This window comes from Alosa alosa, chromosome 6 (genome assembly GCF_017589495.1).
Source record: "Alosa alosa isolate M-15738 ecotype Scorff River chromosome 6, AALO_Geno_1.1, whole genome shotgun sequence".
NCBI classification, from domain to species: domain Eukaryota; kingdom Metazoa; phylum Chordata; class Actinopteri; order Clupeiformes; family Clupeidae; genus Alosa; species Alosa alosa.
Window position 1 is genome coordinate 20,664,069 of NC_063194.1, and position 27,674 is coordinate 20,691,742.

A 27,674-nucleotide genomic window follows, 5' to 3' on the forward strand; every position below is an offset into this window, starting at 1 on the left:
TAAGTGAAGCATTGAACAGTTCAATGGCTCTGGGGACAAATGACTTCCTCAGTCAGTCTGTTGTGCAAGGCAGTGAGGGAAGTCTCCAGCTGATCAGGCTCTTCTGACATGATAACATCTAACATGATATGTAGGAGCAGTTTCTTATTTTAGTTCTTTCTTGAGACTTGAGTCAATGACGCAAGACTTATTTAAAGTTTAAAGACTTTAGTAATGTAAAAGGTAGGCTACATTACAGATATTCTGTAGCAATTTACAGATGCATGTAAAATTCCGTCTAATCACGGTCAAAAACTATTGCGATCTAACTCCTATGCATCACTGTACATTTTTACTGCTCTAAGCCAGTGACGTCAGACAGTTGCCTGTCATCCAATAACTAATATGCAATCTAAACATTGATTTTACCAAACACACAACAGTCATTCATTTCTAAAACTTAAATAGCAATACAGACATTACAAACTAAATAATGTCAAACATTTACATTATGGCTCTAACATGATTTATTTGAAGAATAAAAGTAGACTGCTATTTCTGTCTTTGCATTGTGGAGAATTTGACCAGGAAAAAACATGATACATGAAGCAAATTTTAAAATGACTATTCTTTTATTTTGTTCAGGATATTTACATGAAGTGGATAAAGGTGCTCCACCAGAAAAGTGACATACTGTAAGTCAGCAGTCTGGCATGGCATCTCACCCCACAAACTGAAAGTGTAATGCAAACAGAAAGGAAAAGCCTTTTTAACATTTTAGTACAGTGCACTGGCCAAAAAAAACAATCTAATCTCAACAAACACATCTGAGGCAAAGCTTGCTAGATTGCCAGCATAAATATTTGTTACTCCCTCCACATAGTTGTACAAGGAAGTTAATGGAAACTAACACAAATAACTTCACTGTGTCAGCCCCATGTGACATTTGACATTTCTGCTCAAGATGAGAGGATGGAAAGGTTCCCTCATACATTCAGATATGGTTTGCTGCATGTCTTCTGAAAACTACTTCCAGACTGGTGGTGTAGAACATGCTCTCCACCTAACAGTCTGTGCAGGCAGACACTGGAAAGGTTGGTGATCTGAATCCGAAACCATGGTGGTATTTCACAAACCAAAATTTCTGTCATGGCTAGATAACTGCTGAGTGAAACCCTAAGGCCTCTGGAGTACAGATTAAAATGAAAACAGGACAACTAACTTTACTAATGCACTTATTTGGGTTACTTAAGCTTATACTTTGTAATCTGTCCAACTGTGCTATTAAGGTAATGCACCTGTACACCACATAAACACCAACAAACACATTGAGAATACCAAATAAATCGTATAAAAAAACTGCATTGATTACGTGCTTATTTCTTCACCTCCTTCTTTCTCCTGCTCTCCCTTTCTATGTCATTTTCAAAACCTGGTCTGGTGGATATATAAGGACACACAGGAAGGCCGGCACCCTCTCGAGCTACTCTGGAGTGATGAGGCATTTCAACCAAGCAGTGAGCTAGTGCAAAACGGTAACTGTCCAGTTTCAGTAGCTCCCTCCATCAGCTTTGGTCTGTACTGGCATTCACATGTGCTTCTTGGCTTCCCTGGATACCTCTGCTGTTCCCTTGGGTTCTGTGCTGAACACGGACATGAGGTCACGAAGAGCCTGAGCAATGTGCACTCCAAATTTATGGGAATCCTGACAGACGCAAAACACATGCAGAAAAGAGGCAGAGAGAGAGAAAGGGATGAGTAGGATAAAAATAAGCACAGGGTCAATTGCACGCCGATTGTGCATGAGGTCTCATTTGTTTATGTTTATTTCTAAAACTGATAGTTCTGGTCCTTGATTGTGATTGGCTAAATTGCGTTCGATGCCGTTGTAAAATGCAGCATAAACATACACCTTGACCGCATTGCGTTCTATATTACTGCGCTACCATAACTTGATACAAAAGTTAAAGTAGCTGCGTCTCGACGTTGTTGTAGAATTAGTGTAACCTACGTCCTCTCGGGGCTTAGAAACTCCACACAGTGGAGGCAGGCTTGGAGGACACAGTGTTTGGGGGACAGGCTGTCCCCAATTTGTTATATATATATAATTTTTATTTTATTTATTTATTTTTTTAAACATTTCTGGCGGGCCAGCTTTGGCCTGCGGGCCGCCTGTTGCCAACCCATGGATTAAGGGGTTATCTTTGGGTGTGTATATGCACTGGTGCTTTGTAGTGTGTGCTTCTCACCGTCTCCGAACAGGAGTGCTTGCAGGAGACATGGAAGTTGATCATGTTGTCTCCCACGATGATGTAGGACACGCCATAGCCATCATCCGCTACCTGACACAAAAACACACTTGCACAGTGAGATCGATATATGGGGGGAGTTGCCTTGACATACAGATTTTGAAAGGGAGAGACACTTACAGGCCCAAAGCCCCCTCCCAAGGAGATGTACTCGGGATGGTTCACCAGATCAAACAACTCCATCTGCTGGACAGGAGTCTGAGAGGTGGACAGGCGCCATGGCTCTGAAAGCACCTGGAGAGGTACAAGACAGACACACACACAAGAAAGCATATTGATGGGATATAGTAGCTGCACACAAGGCTTCTTCAGAACTGGATCTAATCAATCAGTCTCAATCAAACCAGCAGTTATTTAAAAACTGCTTCAGAAGAGACACATTCACAATACCACTTATTTATCCATGTATTCAGCCCTCAATTTAAAGATTATTTCAGTGACTTTCCCAATTCTGTATTAGTCTCAGTACTCACTTCTTTGAGGAAAGGAGACTCCACTCCTAGGTATTTGGAGACAACGTACAGACAGAAAAGGTGGCGGTCGATACCAGAGCCGGTCATGGCCAATCGGTACAAGTTCTGGTGCCTCTCAACAGCCAATCGGAAAAGCTTCTTGCAATGCTCTGGTGACTGAGAAATAGAGATGATGGTAATCAGTGAATTCTTCTCAAGCTTGTCCAAAAATATGAAAATATGACCCTTGAAAGCTCATAAAAGTTTACCGGTACATACAGACAGTTAAAGGCTCTAAGGGATGTTACGCAGTTTCTAAGCTAAAACATTTTTTGTCACATACTGCAAACATCACCTCACCATCCGCTAGCTGCCTGTGCCCTGAATACACTTATGGTCTCTGTGGACAGCCCAGGGTCTAAAAACATCACCAACTGTTCCAGCCAATAATCGACGAGATTTGGGTTTACGAGAGTTTCAATTAGATGGGAAGGAGGGGGAGGGAGTAGAAAACAGAGAGAAATACACTTTGGGATTTCTCACAAAATAGCACCAAATTGCAATGCATACAAGATCATTTTTGTGAAAATTCTGTCTTCACAATTATCATGGAGTCCGTATACTAAACAAGAATGGCTGTCTTTTCTGTTACCGACAGTAGGATTGTTTAATAATAGTAGGGTCCCACATATCGATAAAGATAACAGCAAATACATTCAATAAGCTGCTATCCACGTTTTTTCTATGAACCCTTAATCTGAATGTCTTTGCAATCAGAAGGACTAAACCAAAGACGGTTGATGAACTAGTTTTGGGACTTTCAAGAGGGGTTTTACAAAAACTGTACATTTTTAACTATTGCAATGTTAATATTCTGTATGTCGCTTTGACCAAAAATATAATATTGCTGTGACCATTTGGGAAAGCTCCACTTACTTGAAAAGGCAATCATCTCAAGACTTTGTACACATATGCAGACATTAAAAGAATATGCCAACTTTTTGGAGAAATTAGCTTATTTGCCATCTACCCCAGAGTTCGAGAAGAGGATACATATCCTTCTCTTTTGTGTAATAACCCAGTTTAACACCATTAGCCTAGCTTAGCATAATTCACTAGAAGTGGGTTGTTCCATGTAGCCTATATTCCTTTTAAAGGAACACATTTCAACATTTTGCTAAATTAGTTTACATGTTGTGACTTGTATAGTTACAACATATAGGCTACAAATAGGCGATTTTCTAAGCATATACAAACTTGGAACTATGTTCTCATTCAAGAAAAGCACTGATACTTGGGCAGAGTGATCTGCACACAGCACCTAGCTGCAGTTTTGTCATTTTTGGTAGATGAATTCCTTTCATGGTGTTCAAAACCTCAAAAAGCACCAATGCAGGTAACCCTGGTGTCCTGTCAGGAACATGTAGAGACAGATCCCCATCCTGGCTTACCTCTCCTGCCTCCAGAGCCCGCACAAAGGCACAGCTCTCATTGGAGCATGAGCGCACCGTCTCCGTACGCCCTTCACGGAAGAGCCGTGTCATCGAGGCCTCGTAAGTCAGGCAAAACCCGCCTCTATTCTACAGATCGGAAAAGGGAAAGGGAGAAGAAGTTGAGAATCTTCTGTTTCACTTTGGAAATGTTGTATCCTTCCCCTTTCTAAAATTAGACTAATGTGGTATGTGATTCCATTAGTCAGTCAGCAATGTTAACATGCTTGTCAGTTAGTGTGTGAGTGAGTATTTTCTCACCCGGTAGTAGGCCAGCTGCAGAGCAAGTTGAATGAAACCATCAGGACTCATCTTGAGCTTCTTTATCCGGCCTTTCCCAAAGTCCCGGAAGGGGAAAACATGGCAGTCAACGTCATCAGCCAAGGTCTGTGCCACAGTCAAAGAGGCCATCTCCTGCTGTTGCACCTGAGACAGAGAGAGTTTTTTGGGGGGGCATATATATGATTTACGAGAACTCTGGAGGGGCCACTCAAGCTCCCGGCAATATTTAATGTCCCCAATCTGCCCCCGCGGGTAAATCTGGAGAGCAGATCATATCTCTATTTGTCCATCCTCTGTCCCTTACTTCATCCCTCCTGTCCTAACCCCTCCTTCTAATTAATTTTGTGAAGGAAACGAGGAAGGAACAATAGGAGGATGGAGGAATGAAGGAAGGAGAGGCAGATTTGAGAAATTAATGATTTCAGAGGCACGAGCTGGAGGACAAAGAGCAAAGTGCTCTGGGCACATAAGTATGGACCATAAATATTTTGTGTATCAGGTAATCGAGTGTAATCGAGTTTTACAACTGTATAAAAAAATTGTGCATGTGCACGGAAACTTTGTACTTAATATTTTGTGCAGGTAAAGTAGCTTATTATCAGTTGGATTTATTTTCTCCTCCAAACTGGATGGCATAGAGCGCAAGGCAGTGCTTCACGTGTGCGTGCGCCTGATTTAACCATTTAACCATATACCGACTTACGAAGATGAGTAATTAACACGAAAACGTTGCCTGGTGTTCCTTTAAGACCTAAGTTCGCTAGCGCTGTGCCTGCCTGTGCGCACTATGGTGCCCGGCCCGCCGACCCTGGCCAAGAGATGTGATGCAGGACTTCCCCTGATTGGCTAGTCAGTAGGCGATGCAATGTGCTGATTGGCTCTGCAAAAACGCTGTCAAGACCGTGCCAAAATTCGCTGATTGGCTCTTCAGAAACGACGACAAAACACTGCCAAAATTCGTGTCTGTAAAAAAGTTTTGTATAAGTATGCAAGTATATATACTCTTTTGATCCCGTGAGGGAAATTTGGTCTCTGCATTTATCCCAATCCGTGAATTAGTGAAACACACTCAGCACACAGTAAACACACAGTGAGGCGAAGCACACACTAATCCCGATGCAGTGAGCTGCCTGCAACAACAGCGGCGCTTGGGGAGCGGTGAGGGGTTAGGTGCCTTGCTCAAGGGCACTTCAGCCATGCCTACTGGTCGGGGTTCGAACCGGCAACCCTCCGGTTACAAGTCCGATGCGCTAACCAGCAGGCCACGACTGCCCCAAAAGCTTCGTAGATCCAGTGGTTCCACAGACGTTCAAACTAAATCCCTATGGACAAATGTTTTTTACAAGTGCACAAAATATTTCTGCAGGTACGCATTTTTTTTTTTGCACACACACACATTAATTCCACAGCTACAAAACGGTTCCACACTTGTGCAAATCATATCCTCAAAGACAATTTTTTTTCGCACATGCACAAAATATTTCTACAAGTACAAAGTTTCCGTGCACATGCACAATTTTTTTATACAGTTGCAAAACTCGATTACACATACACACACAATATTTATGCCGTTGTTTTGATTCCATACATAAGCAGCGCTCTCAACAGAATCTTGCTTTACTAGAGCAGTGTCAGAGCAGTGTCACACCAGTTGGCAACAACCAGCCAGGGAACACAGCCAGGGGAAAACCCAGATGTACATTTCCGCTGTGCTGCAGGGTGAATTCCTCAACAATGACCCAACAGTGTGTGTGTGTGTGTGTGTTGTTCTTGTGGTCTCCTTTAGCACTGTAGTCTGAGTGTCAGTCCATCAAAGAGTCAGCTAATTTAAATAAATAAATGTAAGCTGTAAATAAAACAATTTGCAACTAGGCAAACTAGCTGTGATACCTTGAAATTCATGTTTATAATACATGGCCATGTGAAACATCATTTTTACAGCACAGCATTTCCAACTATATTAGCAAGACACAAACTTTCATTTTAGAAAGGTTTTTGTCAGTGCAAACTGTTGGTCACATTTGCAATAACCTTGGAGTTGGATTGCTAGATTGCTAGTTTTAGGCTACAACTCTGTGGAGTGAATTTTGTTTGTTTCTGATGCAAGAAAAAGAAAAGAAAATCCAAGCAAAAGTTTTGAGAACAAAAATCATGGTAGACTTTTTAAAGGAAGTATGTATGTATGTATGTATGTATGTAAGTAAGTAAATAAATAAATAAATAAATAAATAAATAAATAAAGTGAATCGGCCCTCCATTTTGAGTCCGGATATTTTGCCTATTTTGCATACACGTCATAAAACATGAGGAGAATGACTACACAAGCCAGTCGTGACCTTAAAATACTACTTTGAGAAGTCAGGTAGTCACAGCACAAAGATGGCACACAGCACGACGACAATCACAAGACAATTGATACACTAGAGATTTAAAGCATGCGACAAAACTGAAATCTGTTGTCAGATGTTGCCTAATCGATTTGTAAGGAAATTCAAAAATCCACATATTTAGACTGCACAATTTCCCTCAACCTTCCTTGTAGTTCACCATATTGCAGTTTGTGCCCTCTATACACAATTCTTCCTGTATAAACCAGGGGTTCTCAAAGTGGGGTCCATAAGCCAAGGGGTTATTATTATAAAAGTTCAAGTTTATCATTTTAAAAATTAAATGTACAGATGACACCCCTTTTCACCCATAAAACAAGCAAATTGTATCATGAAGAACCATTCCTACTGCTGCTTAGCTTGATTTATTTGTCAGAATGAATGTGTAGAGAGTCAGTCCATGTGATGCAAGTGATGTGTGGTGCAAGTGATACAAAATTCAAGAATGACAAAAGACCAAGTGACACATCTGCCAGATAGTGGACCTGGCCACAACTTCAGAGAATGGCATGCTTAATTGTTACGGTTATGATGGGGTCTTCAGAACAATTTCTCCCCCGAAAGGGGTCCTTACAAAGCAATTGAGAACCCTGCTATACACAATACTTAAAAATACCTCCCTCATCCTTCCCCATTTTGTTTAAAGAAAAAAAGATGACGGTAATGTGCGCAAATGTTCTTTAACTACTAGGAAGTATCTTCCCCCTGAAATTTCCTTAGGCAAATCTGAGGTGGTCAGGTGGAAAACTTTTCTTAAATTTGATGAATTGAGATGAAATTACCCTTTTGAGAATGGAAACAATAAGATATTGTGAACATCTTTCCACCCCTCATTGGTTCCATGGCTTTAATGGTGTGGTTACTGTGTGTAGGTGATGAGCGAACACACACAATCTCTCTGAGTCAACAGGCCGAGCTGACTGTTCACCGGCCAAGCTAAAACCCCCAAGGGAGTTTTCCAACTTGTACTGAGAAAGGTCATTTGAGCGTCCATGTGTGTGAACTTATTTGTACAATTGCATACGCAAATATGTTTGTGTGTGTGCGTGCGCACATTTCCCACCTCTGCTGGAATTTCCCAGCTCAGTCTCTGAGGGGGGGGCAGAGATCGTTCCACTTCTCCTCTGCAATTTCCATCGGTGGTGTAACCAAGCTGAAAGGCATCCGTTGCCAGGGCGAACTGCAATAAAGGACCACTATTATGACCTAGCCTTAAGGAATACCGTAAACAGCTCTCACATTCTGACAGATTTAACTACCTCACAAAGAATCATAGGCCATAACGAGAAAGTGTGGGAGTCCACATGATCTTTGTCTTAATTGTCTACCGAAACCTGTAGAAACTCTACAGAGCTGTGATTTAAATGAAGTTTCGATCCTCCAGATTCAATTCAGTGTCCAGGGAAACACTGGATAATCAGTGTATCTTGAATCAACCAGGACTGAGAACGGGACTAACTTATAACATTATAGTCACATTTGGCAATTTCAGTGGTTATTTGAACTAGAAGAGCTTTTTTCATGGCCATTAAAACAAGTGAAAATCCTCATTGTCACAAGTAGCTTGAGTCATGAATGATTCAATGATCCATTCTTTATTCCACACCTTATTCTTTCTTAAGACTAAACTGACATAATTCTAAGGAATGAGTATGAACAACTGGGTTGATCTGGTGCAATGTGGAAGACCAAATGACCCTGCTAGATGCTAATGTTAAACAGGGAGGATTAATGAGTAAACTGAGGCCTGTCCAACCCACCTCCCAGAGATGAGCCACAGTGGGAGCATCTGCCCAGGAGTGTTCCGCATTCAAGCCATTCTTCCCATTCTTATAGACCACCACTGAGAAGGACTTGTCAAACCATCTGTGTGTAGAGGTGAGGGTGAGAGAGAGAGAGAGGAGAGAGAAAAGAGAGAAAGATGGGAAATTAGCCAGAAATATGGAGAAAACTGGGACAGAAACCAAGACAGAAATAAACAAAGACACTGTGTGATCGAGTGTGTGGGAAGAAGATGAACTCTGAAAGCCCATGATTGCGCACACACACACACACACACACACACTTGGTGTCAGAATCTGCAGCTGTGCTACCGACCTGTCGTAGCATTTCCCATGTAGAAGGGACTTTGCGTAGCGGTCAAGGTTGCCCTCGGGGTCATCGCCCATCATTCCCTCCTCCTGGTCGTCCAGCGTGACGAAGAAGGCAGCCTTGTCGATGCAGTCCAGTGAGCGCTTGTTCACGCCAGAGCTGAAGTATTGCTTCCGGACATGAGCCCACGGCACCCTGAGGCACGGAGGAGAGGAGGAGGATAGGTGAGTGAAGGAGAGGAAGAAGGAGAGAAAGAGCAAACCAGCAGGGAGAGGTGAAGAGGAGATGAACACCTAAAAATGTCAACGATACTGAATCATAGCATTTCAAACAGACAGGACATAAGCAACTAACACAATGCTAAACTTCTTTGACAAGTGTTTGTACAGTCCTGGCTCTGTAGCTTTGCCAGGAGCGTAGATGGAAGGGGTAAAAGGAAGATGAAATATAAAAAGATGAAAAGTCCTTTTTACATAAAAGATAATGCAAAGTTGTGTAAAAAATTCTATATTTATGGTTAACATTGATATTTATGGTACTTTGCAAAAGGAAATATTACATTTATTGTAAAACTATTGTGTTACAATAAATGTTCCTCATTACTGAAATGCAACTTTACCTGCCTACTGTATAAAAACTACACTGTTCCTTTAAATTAACAAGCAGATCCATGATGCTTGGGACAAAAGGTTTAACATGGAATCCAGTTCAGCTGTTCTCTCTTCTCTCACATCATGATATTTGTGCTAATGTCATAGAATCTTACAGTGTGGACCATCATTACCGATATGCTGCGGTATTTCAGTAATGAGAGTTAATTCATTCAAAATGGAATTAAATATATAAAACATTAATTTCATTTAATGTACTTATTTGCGTAAATGAAAACAAAAAAAAAATCTGATTTTTTTTTCTTACTATTGGTCTACTAATTGTCATTCCCATATTGGTAATGAGAATTATTTTGGATCATGCCACCATAACATTGGAAAAAAAGTTATATTAAATTGTTTCACTATAATACTTGTATCAGAAAATAAAAGTTCTATTTAGTCACTAAATTACAAAAAAATCAATCAAATGAGGTAGATAATATTTTGATGTCAGTTTGCAGGCTTCGTGAGATTCACCCTTATGGCTGCTTTTCTACAGAAGCACTTCAGCCACATGCAATGCTGACAGTGCAACTGAACAGGAAGATGTTGAACCCACACAGAAAGTCACATGCTACAATTATGAACAGGTCTCATGAGCAATTCAAAAGAACTGCAAATGTCATTGATCAAGCAGTGAGAGACCAGACCCTCAGACCACTGATCTTCACAAGTGAAGAATAACTACAAACCCATCTATGCTGAGTAAGGGTTGTTCTCCAATTAAGTGCATCTTTGTCTTATCAAGTCATATCAAGTGTAGTGAAATTAACTGAATAACAGTGTAAGTAAGATATTGTATTATATTAGGTTAAACAAGAATTATCATGATTGATATATTCACTGAAACGATTTTGCCACACTAGCACACCGGTCATTAAAACATGGGAGAATGACTACACAAGCCAGTCATGATCTTGAATCTGAGCACTACTTAGAAATGTCAGTAGGTCACAGCACAAAGACAGGAAGTCTGCCTTGACTGCAACAGCACCAGCAACCTCAACTTTCTAAGAAACAAAATGATGCCTTAGGTTAAACAAGAATTATCATGATTGATATGTTCACTGAAACGATTTTGCCACACTAGCACACCAGTCATTAAAACATGGGAGAATGACTACACAAGCCAGTCATGACACAGTGCTGTAACCAAGACACTCAGTGTGGAAACTAGTGGCTGAACCTACTTCAGCTCCTTCCTTAAAGACATACAAAATACATCCATACAGTCATATTTGACTAGTGAGATGTGAAATTGCATCATGGTTGCTCAAAACCAGGGGGTCAGACTTTAAAGAATCAATTTCAGACGGTTAGCAATGACTATGTTGGTGCCAATATGTCTATGGCTAATCAGAGTAGGGTTCTGGCTACTGTGGTATAGAGCTGCAACAATTAATTGTCAACTATTAAATTGGCAAATTTAAAGGATAAACTATTAACTTTTCTGAGCATTTCTTTTAACAGAAGAAAACCAGAAAATTCCATTTAAAAATTCCAATATTTTTTCACAAAAATGAGCCCTCATTTATATTACTGGCTAAGTGCAAAGTTTAAAAGTCTAACTAGAGCTAATTTTATAGTGAGGCAAAATCAGTTAGCTAACTTAACACTTAGGAAGATCCTAAACACAAACATTAATGAGTCAACTCAATGCTCACACACCATAGCTTCAGTCCATGCACCTTGGCTCTTTCACTGACTTTGTACTTTGCCCATTGTTTAAATAAGGGCTATAAATGTTTACTAGCTAAATAAATAATCTTTACATCGTGTTATATATACAATTATATAGCAGAAGATTGCAACTGTAAGACTGTTGTAAGCGGCAAGCTGTATTAATTTACAGCCGTAGAGTGTTAGATTGCGCTTTCCCACCGATTTTGTTTTGAAATACGTTCATATTACAAGTGATAGAATTAAGGTGTGACTTAATGCTTAGTTAATGCTATGACATGTAAAGTTAAGCTTGCCGAACTTTACTTGACTGTGACTAGCCTACATTCGTGACACTCCCTAATGATCACCTAAATCCCATGAACATACAGATAACTCTTACACCAACCTTATTTTGTGCCTTTTATTCATGTTTGTTTAAAGATTTAGTAAGTATACGCCCTTTTCACTCCCCACTTCGATGCAGCTCCATTATATCCAGTATTCTGCCTTATTCTGCTCAATTTTTCTGCCTTTTCCTTTCATTTGGCTATTGCATACAGCAGACAAACTGCATAGATTTCAAACTTAACACAGGTTTATGTTTTATATGTTTAATGGTTTGTGCGTTGTATGTCATGTGGTGGTCTACAAAGTGTGAAGGATGTCCTGCCTCCTAGACTAGTTCACCTATGGGTACCAATAAAGTAACCTGAAGTCACAAACTCATTTTGACCTATGTTATTTCAAAAACTACAGGAAAAATGGGATTTTAATGGCATGGGAGTGATTGTATTTCCAGAGCCGCATGTGTGACCACCATGAAGCTAAACATCCAAACCTTAGTGTCAACCTGGTCCATTGCCATGATTGCTGGGCTGAATGCACTAGAATGTGCTACAGTAATTAACCAGTCACTACAATCTAGATGGAGTTGTAATCCATTACTTTGTGTAATCATTATGTCAACACTGTGGATACCCATAGCAACCTGGACACAGAGTCTGCATGTGATCTTTTGGACCTGGAGGAGGAAGTGCTCCCTCATATACCTCAAACACACAAATACGACACAGAGCAGAGAGCAGAGAGCTGCCGACAACATTTAAGTCTGTGGTCACATCGTTATTGCTTAATCGGTCAGATTGTCTCTAAATAAGTAGGCTACTCTTTTGCATCTGTTTGCAAAACACACACACACATACAGTACAAACAAGTGTTTGTGTGCAAAGGTACAGTATACCACCCTAGAGTTATAAGAATAAGTAGAATAAAGTAGAATAAGTGATAGCATTGCATTGGTATTAGCTTTTTATGTGATATCACCCTATATGTCTATTATATGCTTATGCAGGGATATATATTTCAGGTGAATAGGCAAAAAATCTTAACGAATAGAAATCCCCACAAAACCTCCACAGCTGATTATTTACATTGTGTCAATGTTTTTTGTATTGGAAGTTTTCTGAAATGTTATGTATAAATATGTAAATGATCCATATCATTTGCATACATTTCAAGTACAGAAATCTTAAAATTGGATAAAGTCAGGTTCAAAAGTCTTGTTTTTGATACATATTAGAGTGAAATGTTAATCATTGCGTATTTCAGTCATGTCCCCAGAGTGTAGCACTGTAGCTGCCTGGCCACTGTAGCTGTAAGCACCCATTTTCTTTTGTATTATTTCGTATCGACAGTACTCGGTGACTTTGAAAAATGGAGATCCTAAATCCAAGTAGAGATGACCTCAATTCAAGATTCTGTACACACACACACACACACACACACACACACACACACACAGATGTTTGACTCACCGGTTTCCAGCTGTCAGGGCACCGAGCTTCTCTTCTCCGGGGTAGCGGTGGCGACGGGTCATCCAGAATGCGCTGGATCTGGAACTGGATCTCCCGGGGGGACAGCAGCCGCCCTGCGCGGTACACCCACAGCCTGAAGTAGCGCCCTTTGTGGTACACTGCCACAAACTCACTGTCATGCCAGTGCTGCAGGACATCTGAAGGGCAGAAATGAGACATGCATGAGATTGCGAAAGTGGACATACAACTTGACGGTGTCGATTGGGTCGACTGAGTATCAAAAGATAGTTTTTCCTTTTCAACTCAAATGTCAAGAATGTAATACACTTGTGTGTATTTCACGGTGCTAAGGTGACGATGGATTAAACGAATGTTGAACGTCATGCTGGTCTGGCAAACTAAATAAAAGACACCTTATGCATCAGTCGAGACTCTCTCTTTTGGATCCAAGGGCTGTTACACAAACCCCATATTTTGAACTGTGCATACAAAGATATGACATAACAGATATCTCAGATCATTATTCAGGTCTTTAGGCGCCACCCAGTGGTCAGAAAAAGAAACACTAGTGTGGTCTTTACTGGTGTTACCTGGTGTAGTTTTTTATTGCTTTACATACATCAGCTAACCTTAATTGATTTAATGGGTTACACATTTATATAAAAGTGTGGAGGGGGGGCTCATGCACTCATGAACATTTTTTCTAATGAATGAAGTAATTGATAATTTGTCCTACCAGAAAAAGTGAGCATTTTCCCACACCTATAAGACCTAGCTGCAAATATGTGTGTGTGTGTGTGTGTGTGTGTGTGTGTGTGTGTGTGTGTGTGTGTGTGTTACCTGTCTCCTCTCCTGGTAATCGTGTGGTGTTAAACATTCGTTCACACTGAGCAGCACATAAAGGGATAACAGTGCCAGGGACTCGACTCTGAGGGCGTGAAAAAGAAAAGCAGAGAGAAGGAGAGAGAGAGAGAGAGAGAGAAACACATACACAGGAAGTCAGGAATGCCATTTTATGCCAGTTCCATAGCAAGCTGGTTTCTGACCAAAGTCCACATGGGAAACAGAGCACTGAGCTCTAAGTTTACAAGAAACTAAACATCCGTTAGCCTGACCACTTACAGGTTTCAGCTCCTCCCGGTTGACCTTGCGGCGGTAGAGCAGCAGCGCGGTGATGGTGTTTCCTGCCCGGGCCGCCTGGAGCGGTGTGGGCGTTACATACAAGAAGTCCTGTGCCAAAGAATGTGACAGTCACAACATACCACAACAAAAATATAAAGTTGATAAACAGCTTACAAAGCTATACACACTCTGCACTAAGCAACTGGTTAAGATGGACAATAAATGGAACTTCTAGCTGAATTACAACAGTGGAAGCACTCATGCTACATTAAAATGTGTTATTCAATGTTATAATTTGAACATATGGCATTACTGGAGAAGGTGAATGGGATGGATGGTGTGGCACAAGTTTCTTCTTGCGATGAGATATCAGCTTTTGCGATTCATTTTGCTACACGATAACATTACGTGCCACTGATGACTAGTATTAGGTGATATGCAAAAAAGCTAAATTTATGGTTTTTCAGTGTTATGGATGATTCACAATGCTAATCTTTTTTGTCTACGTGGATTCAAAACAAGGCTTGATTCAAAAATAGTTTTCCTTACGGTATTCAAACTCCACTGTTTGTTTTCCAGTAACTAGGACCATATGTACAATATCAACAAAAGGGAACACACAAGACTGCTATCTTACTTTTTACATTCTGAATCTAAGAACACACTCTAGGAGCAGGTGTGAAACAAAAAAAAGCAACAGTAAAAAGCAGAACTTGCAAGCGTGCCAAATATTAGAAAAAATATTAGAAAAAATACTTTATTAAAAGTTAAAATTAGAAACATGCATGCTTTTGTTTCAGGTGTTGAACAAGTTTGTTGTGCTACTCCATTTAGCTCAAATAGAGTTTTTACAAACTGTACACAGCGCGAAGGTCTGTTCCATATCTACAATTGGGCCACAGGAGTGCATTTCAACAGCAATTCCTGAGGGGAACACCAAAAATAGACCCAAAAATACTGTGTCACATCAGTGACATAACATATTCTTAACTAATCAAACCTGCTGAATTGACTATAGTTGTAGTTTTAGTTATTCTGTTGGTATAAGGAAAATGCCTTGATTTAATAATGCATGACCTCAAATAATGTCAAACATACATGGCACATATTCAGCTTAATCATCTGAATTTGTTAAATGGAACACATTTGCAACTTTGAATCAAGGAAAATGTCTATCTTTCTAACAAACTATCCTGAAATGTCATATGTTTACAAAGATATTTGGCAGAAGATGTCAGCTCTGTTTTCTAAGGAATTAAATTATTTCAGATGGACCTTTGACCAAGTGGACATAGGAAGATCGGTCGTATGCCTATGTACTGACAGTTCACAGGCCTGCTGCTGGCCGTTTGGGTGCCCTTAACATAATTGCTTTGAGTGAATGGCTTCCTTCTTTTTGTAAAGCATGACATGATGTATACCAACTTCAAGAAACTTCTGATATTAATTGCATTAAGTCATCTTATAATGCAGGTTTGCCCTTCCTCGCTAATACAGAAATATGTGCGCGCATAGTTTAATTTAAAAAAGACCACCTATAGTGAAAATCAACTTTTTAACCTAGTTATGACCGTATCAAATTTGTTACGTTTTGCGAGATACATCATGAGTAAAATAAGTAGTCAATAGGCTCATTCAACTTCATACGCAGGTAAACGTGATGCATGTTGAACACAATACATGCTGGTTAGAAATGCGGTGCAACTTTCTCTGGCGCGACGGACATGACCAAGATCTCACATTGTCACATGATATAAAGACCTTGCAGGAGCAAGGCACCTGCAGTCAACACCTGCAGTTGCTCTCCTCTGGCTGCACCAACATGGAACCGCCTCTGTGATGACAGAACTTTGCCCTAATTGGTCCCCAGGCTTCACTGATGCATGACACGTGTTACAATTTTATTCAAAGAATTTCTTCTCTTATGCAATGGCAATTTTAGGCAATGTGTAGGGGCGCTCAAGCATTTCCTTTTAGCACCCCTGAAAAATAAAGTAAAACATGGATATTCCCATCGCTTAGATTCTGTCTCTAACAAAGAAAGCAAACGCCACGCAATCTGCCATTGTTTTCACTGAAGCTACTGGAAGTAGAACGTGTATGACTTCATAGCAGCCTTTTTATAGCCTACTCAACCCCTGCAGTCATCAGAGGTTCACGTTAACGTATCGAGTCAGGCGTAGTCAGCCGCAATAAAGACGCAAACAAACTAGCAAACATGCAGCTGTAGCAGGCAGTGATTGATTTTGACTATTATCTGCATGTATACAGAGAAGGCTTAGCAGGTCCTGGCCGTTTGCCACTAAGAGGAAACCCGAATTATTACTGAAAAGGTAAAATCACTGAGAAGGATGTTCAAAGGTGTTAAAATGTTAGTTTTAGAATTATACCCTATCCATTAGGAAGGCAACACATATAAAATGTAGCCAAAGTGTTTAATAGATACGTCACTAGGACCATTTATAACTGAAAAATCAACACAGTCCAATCAGAGAGCTGAAAGGGTGAGAGGAAGATGGTGAGTGGTGTGCTTTGGAAAGGAGGAGGGCTCGCTGACACATGCTAAAATTCTCTGAATTCTGTTCCTCTAACCTTGTTTAGGCCTTAATTCAGGAATCTCTCAGCACAGTGCCACAGGGGAATGGATGGAACCAGAGAAACAGCAGAGTGAGAGGGGTTTGAAGGACCACATGGAAAAGGAAGAGCAATGGTAAAGAGATTTTGAGAGGGAAGTTATGTGGGAGAGAATCCTACCATGCCATAGTAATTGCTGTTAACCATGATGGAGTTTCGGCCCCGGAGGTAAATATACTCCTCCCACCAGTCACTCACCTAAAAAAAAGAGGGAGAGGGAGGGAGAGGAGAGAGAGAAAAATGTGTGTCAGGCATTTGAATTAGTTGCCAGGTTGCTTGTAACATTTCAAACAAACAGTTTCAGGTTGCGGCATGTCAAACCTCGTCTCCCAGGCAGCTTAAATATGTGCCTGTGGCCTTGCTCCTAGAGTGGAACTAAACACACAGAACATCGCAGTTCCCTCACGGACAAACAAAATGCCCTTAACTTAAGCATTATAAACACAGTGGTCATATCGCTTGGGTTCACCAGGAGTTTCCAAATGCAGAGGCTGACTCAGCAAATTCAACAAACCAGCACAAAAAAACACAGTAAACCACTGAATGACCTACTTTAGATTTTTTTTTATAATTTCTTGTTATATTTGACCAATACAACTTATGCAACCATCCGAAATTCAGCCTGTTCATCTGTAAGGCTTTCTTGCAATTAAGGTTTTGTATCAGATAACTCTGTGAACTTTAAAAACGCGGTACCAGAGTGTCACTCACTAAATCTGCATTGCCTTGGGCAAGTCTACTTCCTGCGAGTACAACTGACCAGACGCTTCATGGGTCATGTCCATCCTGAGAATGCCACCAAAACTAGTTCTGCTGTTTGTCAAAGCTGGACCAGGTAAGTCCTGTCAGAGACACAATGGGGGCAGCCGTGGCCTACTGGTTAGCACCTCGGACTTGTAACTGGAGGGTTGCCGGTTCGAACCCCGACCAGTGGGAACTGGCTGAAGTGCCTTTGAGCAAGGCACCTAACCCCTCACTGCCCCCCGAGCGCCACTGTTGATGCAGGCAGCTCACTGCGCCGGGATTAGTGTGTGCTTCACTTGTGTGTTCACTGTGTGCTGAGTGTTTCACTAATTCACGGATTGGGATAAATGCAGAGACCAAATTTCCCTCACGGGATCAATATAGTGTATATACAGTAGAGACAGGGATTACACTGTCTGTCTCCATCAGTTTAGTCTGATTATGATCTTTCTGTGATCTATTGAAAGGCAATGCAAATTAGGAGAAGTTGGGATGTGTAAATGTGTGTAAAATGCAAATAAAAACAGAATGTGATAATATACAAGTCTCGTAAACCCAAATTTAGTAGCAAAAAGTACATAGACAACATATCAAATGTTGGAAATGAAAATGTGGACTATTTCATGGAAAATGTATGTTCATTCTGAATTTGATGTCAACAACATGTTTCAAAAAAAGTTTGGACAGGGAATGTTTACCACTGTGCTGCTTCACCCCTTCATTTAACAACATTCTGTCAATGTTTAGGAACTGAGGAGGCCAGTTGCTAGAGTTTTGAGAATTAAATATGTTGTCCCATTCCTGCCCTATACAGGATTGCAGTTCCTCCACAGTATGGGGTAATCTTAATCATGTTTTTCATTCCATGATGCACCTAATTTGACAGGTCTGGACTGCAAACAGGCCATTTTAGCACCTGGACTCTACCTCTATGGAGAAATACTGTTTACATAATGTGCAGAATTCATTTTGGCATTGTTTTCCTGAAATATTTAAGGTCGTCCCTGGAAAAGACATTGCCTGGATGGCAGTATATGTTGCTCAAAACCTGTATACATCATTCAGAATTGATTGTGCTTTGCCAAATGTGCAAGATGTCCATGCTGTAGGCACTAATGCTCCTCCACACCGTCATAGATGTTGGGTTTCGAACTGAGCACTAAAACAAGTTGGATAGGTTGGATACTTGGATAGGCCCTCTCCTCTTTAGCCCAAATGAGTCTATGAGTTCCAAAAAGAATGGCTTTGATTGGTATAACCACAGGACCTTTTTCCACTTCACCTCAGGCCCAGATAAGACGGTGATATTTTCTGTATCATGTCTCAATACAATTTTGGCTGTTGCATGGTTTAAAGTTTTTGAATTGAGTATCAAACTGGGCACATAGACAATGGTTATCGGAGGTTTTCCTGAGCCCACATAATGACTTTCTTTACAGAAACAGGTCTGGTTTTGATGCAGTGCCATCTGAGGTCCAAAAGACCACAGCCATCCAAAATTGTTTTTCAGCTCTATCCCTTGTTTGCAACGAGTTTCGCTGGATTCTTTGAATGTTTTAATTATATTATGTCCTGTAGATGATTAACTCCCAACATTCTTTACAATTTCATGTTAAGAGGCATTAAAATGACATTGTTTCATAATTTGTGCACACAGGTTTACATAGAGTGATGTATACCCCTACATATTTACTTCTAAGAGACTACACAGGGCTGCCGAGTTAAAGAGACTAAATAACATCTCTGAACACTGCTCCTGCTCAGACTAGTGGCTCTTATACACATGAAGGAGTGGACCAGGTAAATACAGAGATGATGCACAATGAAATACAATTGTACACAGAAAAATAATCCGACACATCCATTCTGTTTTTTTTCACATGCAATACATATGCTATATTGAACAGCAAGGACCCTTATTTGAATGATGGGCAATGTGCAAAGTCTAAATAAGCTAAATTGATAACTAGGCAAAATCAATTTCCTAATTTCATACCATGGGCAAGACCTTAACTGCAAACATTGATGAGTGCACGCACATGCCATCCGATAGCTTCAGTTCATGCAGAAGAACTTTGCTAGTTGATATATTTTGTTGATTATACTTTATCCACCATTTAAATTGGGGCCCCAAGACACACATTGCTGGGGTACCATAGTCGAACTGACTCTGATCCCATGTGCTCTATAGTTTCCTGCTGTGACCTGGCAGTGTGTATAGTTTCTGTTACTAGTGGCTGCTTTACATTACTGGTCCAGACTTACATAGTTGGTGGCCCAGAGGGCTTTGAGCTTGAGGTAACGCTGCAGTCTGTTTCCAAGATTCCTCTCAAACTCAGCACCCAGCTTGGTCAAACGCTCAAACTCTTCATCACTGACAAGTGGACGCACAGACAGAAGGTACTAAAAGACAGGGAGATAGAATGAGAGAGAGATGAGAGAGAGAGAAAACAGAGAAAGAGAGAGAGAGAAACAGACAGACAGAGAGTTTTAATGTTTGAAAGGTAGGCACATTTCTTTCATGCATTAACCTTATCCAATAACACTCATAAGCATCCATGCGCACAAAAATACTCATATCCACACACACCAAGCTCATATACTAATCTGCCTACATACAGCTGAATTGCTGAGTCATTCAGTGACCATCAACATCAAACCTCACTCAGCCAAAGAGCTAGGGTCACAGCACAAGTTATAATGCTCAATTCTGATTTCTTTTGCTCAAATCCATTTTTTCGCATTGTTTCTACTAAATATGACCAATAGTAGACTCCTACACCTGTGTGGACAGGTGACAGATCCTGAACTGACCTACATGCGTAAAACAACAAACAAACAGCACCCAGCCAGCCCAACTGACTAACTGACTACTTTCATAACTCTCTTCCATTTTGACAGAGTGATGCTATAACCCACATCAGAGAGCGTTCTCCTAACTTCTCTGGTGCTTCAGTGAAGTGTCGAATTCTGTCAGCGCAAAATTCTGAATTTTGATCAAGAACGTAAAAGTCACATGAATTGATATAACAATTCAGACTGCATGTCTCATTGCAAAAGATCAGACCTGTATCGGTTGTACACCACATACTGAAGTGGCCCAAATCAGAATTGAAAAAGCTGTTCACACTGTTTTGACAACATCAATGTGTCACATTAAAGGATAATTCCGGTGTGATCTTGACCTAAATTGTGTTGAAACATGATACCGAGTGTAAACGTATGTCTCATAGCCCATCTCGGCTTGTCCCCTGCACTCCAAAATCTGGCGCTAGTTAGCCGATGCTACCAACAGCTTTTTCAATGGTGGTGCTTCGGCATCGGGCTAGCCATGCAAATAAATCACTGTTTTACACCATTTACGAGGCTCAATTTATCTCCACACTTCATTGGCAGACTTCCGAGGGCCCTGACATTTAAAACGAGACATTGAGAACTTTGAAAAAGCACTGGTAGTTTACTTACAAGACGATTTATACAGACAGTATCTTCACGAAGTTTAGCGTTTGCAGCCATCTTGAATTTAGTCACGATAAGTCGAGTGACTAGTAAGAATGAACCGGTATGATAAGTGATCAGATTCCAAAAATAATTCCGTGGAAATGCATGGATTCCAGTTGCTGCTACTGGAAGAAACTGGAATCCATGCATTTCCACTGAATTATTTTTGGAATCTGATCCCTAAACTTCATGAAGATACTGTCTGTATAAATCATCTTGTAAGTAAACTACCAGTGCTTTTTGTTCAATATCACACCGGAATTCTCCTTTAAGTGAAAAAAAAATGGATTTGGCCTAGAAGTGTGATCCTAGCCTTACTTAAGTTACCTTCTCATCAGCGAGTGAGAATGACTAGGGAAGAATAAACATGGAATGTGTGCTTTTTCAACACAGGAGTACTTGACCTTTGTCCCAGAAGCCACCAATATGAGTCACATCTGTGCACCATAGATGTGTGCGCGCACACAAACACACATACAAACTACACACACACACACACTACACTCACCCGCTGCAGTGTGTCTTTGATGGGTGGGACAGGCAGGTGTGGGAGAGACGTCTGATAGCTGTACAGTAGCGGTTTCCTTCCTGATAGGAGCCTGACCAGAGGCTGAAAGAGGGAGACCATATGAGAGGGAGAAATGGAGGGGAAAAGAGGCAGATAAAGAGATGGAAGAAACCAAGGATGTCTCTTAAAGTAGTGTAGGGTTAGGTCTGTTTTGAATGATAATTTTTTTTGTATTGATTTTGTCATTCAATACAAGGAGCAGTGCTCAGTGAGAGCCTTTGGCTTACCACTATAATTTTTTTCTTTTATAACCTGTGAACATACATACTTCCTTTTTTTTTTTATCTTAGTGCTGTTAGCATTCTCAAATAATTCAGAATAAGAAGTCAGCCCAAATGAGCTATCTGTGCTACCACAGAGCACCCTGCTCCAGGTCTAAACTCAGAGAGAGAAGAGAGGAGAGACAGAGGTGTGTGGGAGGGGATGGTGTTACTGACCACCCAGACTTTGGTGGCAGTGGAGATGCGGCCGTGCTGCTCAAACATCCAGCGGTGGTAGGAGAGCAGCAGCTTGAGGCAGAAGCGCAGCGTCAGGATCAGCGAGAGCCACAGCAGGGTGCTGAAGAGCAACGCAGACACCATGGTCTGGCCCTGAGAGCTTAGAGACAGACTGAGAGAGAGCGAGAGAGAGAGACAAAGAGAGAGAGAGGATGAGGGGATAGACAGAGGAACAGAGAGAGAGGTGGGGGACAGAAATAAAGTGGTGGTATATGATTGCCCAACAGAGAAATTAGTGGGGCATGAGGTTTACCTCACAGGGCAGTTATGTATTCTAAATTACGTTTCTCTATGGAATGTCATCTGGCACTACTGCGCCCTTACACATTTGTAACTCCCCATTAATGGAACGACCCACCAAGTGCTACCAGAGCAGGAGTGTCCCTCTCTATCTTCAAGCTCTTGAAGACCCAACTCTTCTGAGAGTGCCTCCTGTCCTAACACATCTAACAAGTACTTACTAATATGCCCTTCATTTTCTTCCCTCTATCTTTGTCTTCTTCTACCACTATCTCCTTTGACTACACTTTGACTAGTACTTACATCTCACCCTCTTAAACCACTCTCATCCTCTAGTAGGAGTATCTCTTGTAGTAGTATTTATTGTTACCTATGGTCTCCTTTGCAATGTAGCTTGAATGGTATTCCTCATTTTGTAAGTCACTTTGGATAAAAGCATCTGCTAAATGAATAAATGTAAACTTGAGAAAATTAAACTTAAGAAATGTGATTGTCCATGTCATGTCATATCATTGAGCAGAGACAGAGATGTGAGGGACATTTTAGAGCAGGGTGAGTGTCCAGCTGTGGAGAAGAAGGCTGTATTCTCACCTGAGCGGCAGGTGCTCCTGGATCTTAGCGATAAGACCCATGGAGGGGTCCGACTGCATGTATAAGGTGCTCAGGATCGCTATGACAACAAACAGCCAGGAGGAGGGGCTGGCAGGATAGACACCCTTTATCACGCTATTCTGTAGAGACGAGGGGGGGGTCAATGGGTTACATTCAAACATACACATGAAATGTTACCTATCCTTCACTCACCCAGATGCACACACACACATTTGGATAAGCACACACACAGAATTTCAATATAAAAGTCCCCACACGATAATACATGGGCAGCAGTGAAAATGGGAACACATACTCTCATGCGGCTGATTCTCTTCTTCCAGGAGCGCAAGCCAGACCGGTAGATGTGTGAGAGTGCTTGGTAGGACAGCTGCAGGTCCACCCCCTCCGGTGTGATGGTGAACTGGAAGGCCACAGCCTGGTGGGCTTCCGCCATGTCTGTGGGGGGAAAAGATGGTAGAGAAACCCCCAGAGTCATCAAACAGCAACACACCTGGCTACACACACTGTGGCTTCATAAACTCCCAGAAACTCACTCATGTGCTTCAGTTCAAACCATTTGTGAAGTGAAGTGGAGTGGAAGAACAGGGGACACACTCCTGACACCCAGGTGTGTGTATAGAAAGTCACTTAAAAGACATCTCCAACCTGTGACTGCTAGCAAAGGTGTATACAAAGTGAACCTATGTAAACACAAAGTGAGCTTATGTAAACAAGGCATTACTGGGTTTGTGACATTCTAAAAAAGGCATTTGTGATTTTCCATGAGAGGTGAGAAGACACTGCCTCAGAATGTCCTCAAGGGCCATCAAGGTGTCATTCTATTCTGAACGACTGAAACATGTGGCACACTCACCTGGGGACTAACCGACCACACCATTCACACAGTTTAACATGCAAACCCTGTGGTAATGATAGATAACAGAGGCAGGTCTGCTGCATCCGTCTCCTGTACCTCACTGGCTCCTGGGGAAGATCACGCGGTAACAGAGTTACACTCCCACTAGATTTTTGGTGCCACTCAGTAATTAAAGAACCAAAAACAAGAGAAGAAGAAGAAAAAACACAAAGTAGATGTACCGCATAGCGGTACAAAATATGACCGGCACTCAGTCCAGCACATTCTCTCCATAAAAATAGTTCACGCCTGTCAATTTGTCTCTATGCTCTACTCTTGCAACTCATGCTATGTGTTTGAAAGTGTGTGTGTGTGGGGGTGGGGGTTTGGGCGGGTGTGGTATGTGTGTGTTTGTGTGGGAGGTATGGTGTAATGGTGTACTGTATGTGTGTGTGTGTGTGTGTGGGGGGGGTGTTCCTGTGTGTGGGTGTATGTCTGTGTGTGTGGGGGCTGCCTGTGTCTGTGTGTGTGTGTGTGTGTGTGTGTGTGTGTGTGTGTGAGTGAGTGAGTACTGTGTGAGTGTCACCATCATCTACCAGCAACCCTTCACTCAACACCACCATCTACAAGCTGATGAGTGTACAGTCACTAGATGTATGTACAAATTCATTTATTTAATGGCCCCCCATGGACAGAATTTCACCAAACTTGTGAACATCTCAGCCGAAGATAGAGAAAGAATTCTGTGACTTTGCAATTTAACCTAGTAATATTTTCTATACTTGCATGAAAAACTTCAAATGAAACATACTAAATCAAGTGTGCCCACCATGGCACTTTCTTTTGGAAATTATTTTCACTTTTGGGCTTAATGCCATTGAGGGAGGGGAGAAAACAGCATGGTAACCCTTTTAGATATATTTTCCTTCATTTTGTATGTCAAAACTATACCAAGGGAAATGTGTGCAACATAAAAAAAATTGATTAAGAAAAAAGTTGCCAATATCTTTCATAATTACTTTCAGATTTCAAGAGCACAAATCTACTGCCTGACACTCCACTTGTCATTATCTTCAGAATGCTTTTGATTGTTTCAAACATTTGATCTAGGCCACATAGAAACCAACTTTAACCTGATTTGTAAACTTTAAGTGATGGTAATCAAAATGTGTGTGATCTTTCCCTCCTGTATAGCAGGAGTCAGTCTGGCTTAGGAACAGAGGAGCATCTCAAACTATAGGCACTGCAGTAACCATCCTACTTCCTTTTCTTTCCTTGTCGACTAATGAATGTATTTACATGCAGTTCAGGCATGTATGTACATATTTGTCCCCCATTGTCCCTGTTGGAAGCAGGAATAAGTTACTGTGTTAAGCAGCACAGAGAAGAACAGCATTGTATGAAACAAGCAGCCCCACAACTCATGGCTGAGAGAGAGAGAGAGAAATGAGAAGGGAGTGAGCACAAAGACTTCTCACACTCTGCTTAGAGGCCGGCCAGGGCAACAAGCACAAGTGAGAAAGCAACGCATGAGAAACTGTAGGGCTGGTTAAACGTGAGCCACAGGGGAAACTTGCTCTACAACAAACGGATTGAAAGTAAATACTGATATGAAGTGTGCTACTTTGTTTATCTCTCTCTCTCCCTCTCCCTCTCATTCTCATTCTGTGAGTTGATATTTCATTTCAATCATGAAAGAAACTCAATCTTATATAGGCCTAACGTACATAATGCTATAAATATATCCTGTGCCCATCCTTCTCATTACTTCCTCTCGACACAGAGCATTGTTGTGACGCAATTTGGTCTCTAGCTGAAACTCTGTTAGGCGGTAGCCTACTTCATACAGTTCAGCCCCTTTCAATTAAATTGTGTCGCACTTTTGCTTTACACGTGTTTTCATACATAAAGCTAAGTTTTCCAGGGCTGAGGGAGAGGGAAACAGCTAAATAGGTAGTTTTACTGAAAGTAATCCTGCACTGATAGATAGAGTTATATCGACAGGTTGTGTTGACATTCGCCATGTTAACTTCTCTCTTCAAAGAGACCACCCTTTCACCGTACCTAGCCTACATTTAATTTATTCATCCATCCATTTACAGGTCCAAAAATAAACTGTAAGGAGAAAATGGAACAGCTAACCTACATACTAAAATGGACCAGCGAAAGATGAGAAACTCCAACACATAACCATATATAGACAAAACAAAAAAATCTCCCTCAAAACAGGAATAGACTACTCCCTGACTCCCCATCCAGAAATCCCATGAAAAACGGCACTTAGCAGCCTAGGGTAGCCTAATACTACGCATTTCAGCAGAACTATTTTACACTGAGCGCATTAATTAATTCGCACTCTCCATCCGTCAACATCTAGCTGTACGCTTTTACACAAAAGCAATTAAGCCACGATGCATTTGATGATTGTTATGTTGCAACACAATGCAACATACATATGCTATGAACGTTTCGTACGATAAAAAGAACAATTAGTATAGTGAACCTACCTGAGTAGTTATCTTATTTATCCGCTAGATCTCGGAAAAATCCGAACGCGAAGGCCAGTTGTCCAACACAGATGTGCAGTCCAATCGTTACCACCCTTCTATTACAGATACGGTAAGCAGACCGGCGCCCCCCACACACTCGGTGGCAATTCATTTACATACGCGATGACGTCATCGACTTTCATGCACGCTCACGTAGAGGCACTGTTTATATTCTTGTGGTTACACAAGAAGGGTGGTTGGCTTCCTTGTTAAATCGTTACATTTAATTCAGTTTTTTACAATTTAGTTCAACATTCTGTTTGGTCTCCCATACTAAACGTGCTATTTATGCATAATTTATCCACTTCAGATGAGACCATACCATGACAGCAAAGACAAACTGAGAACACCTTTCCTCATTATGTTGTTTATTGTTTTTATCACAGGCAATAATAATAGTGCACTTTCATTTTTAATTATAATACAGACATTTTTCTCATTTTCATCATTATTATAATGCTTTTCCCCAATTGATGTCAGTCTTTAATATGGAAAAAAAGTTTCTACTGTGCATGAGGGGGGAAGAGAGTATAATCTTACAATCTTAACTGGAATAGTCAATTATGTCGACAAGAATGAGAGTCAAGGTTCATAGCATGAGCACAGAGATGACTAAACAATCAAGGCAATGGGTTACAGTGCATACAGAAGCGCATACATGAGGATGTGAGGTATATAATGTATGGTGGGGTGTTAAAGAAGTATAGAGTGAAAGTTGGAAAAAGAGGGGGAATGACAAACAGAGAAGTTTCACTGTGTGTATGTGGGGGGTGGGGTTACAGAGAGTGAAACCTGGGGAGGTGGTGGCGTGGTGAGTGTGTGTGTGGAGGGGGGGGGGGCTGGGGAATGACAGAGGAGTGGAACAAAAGGATAAGGATGTTGGACTTTAAAGACCAACTGACATCCCCCCATCAGTCAAGATGTGAGCACAGAAAGTCCAGAAGGGTTGTAGTCATTTCCACTATGAACTGGGGTGTGTATGCGTGTGTCTGTGTCCACATGTGTGTGTTTGTGTGTGTGTGTGTGTGTGTATAGGCATGAACCCTGGAGAAGATGAAAGCTTACAATCCCAATTGTGTTTTGTTGATGAAATGTGCTCCCACAGCCAATGTGATCCGGAGCTCCAGAAGCACGCGATTTGAAGCATGATTAAGGCGATGTCAGTGAGTTGTGGAACCAGCTCCCGCCAGCAGAGAGGACAGACGTGGATAGGCATGCAGTTTGGACATTCAGCACGCAGAGACCCAGGG

The 27,674-nt window shown here is 41.2% G+C and overlaps 1 protein-coding gene across 1 annotated transcript; it reads right to left on the reverse strand.

Moving 5' to 3' along the window:
• Nucleotides 1–592: 592 nt before the first annotated feature.
• cpt1a2b (carnitine palmitoyltransferase 1A2b) lies at nt 593–26,519 on the reverse strand. Its single transcript, XM_048245333.1, is given in 20 exon segments — nt 593–1,684; nt 2,229–2,321; nt 2,409–2,522; nt 2,762–2,917; nt 4,192–4,320; nt 4,492–4,656; nt 7,963–8,079; nt 8,660–8,765; nt 8,997–9,185; nt 13,120–13,163; nt 13,165–13,316; nt 13,960–14,047; nt 14,242–14,349; nt 16,996–17,073; nt 19,885–20,022; nt 21,629–21,730; nt 22,126–22,297; nt 23,017–23,156; nt 23,333–23,475; nt 26,383–26,519. Coding segments are annotated over 19 exon segments (2,349 nt in total). The 5' UTR covers nt 23,474–23,475; nt 26,383–26,519; the 3' UTR covers nt 593–1,567.
• Between the last annotated feature and the right edge of the window lie 1,155 nt (nt 26,520–27,674).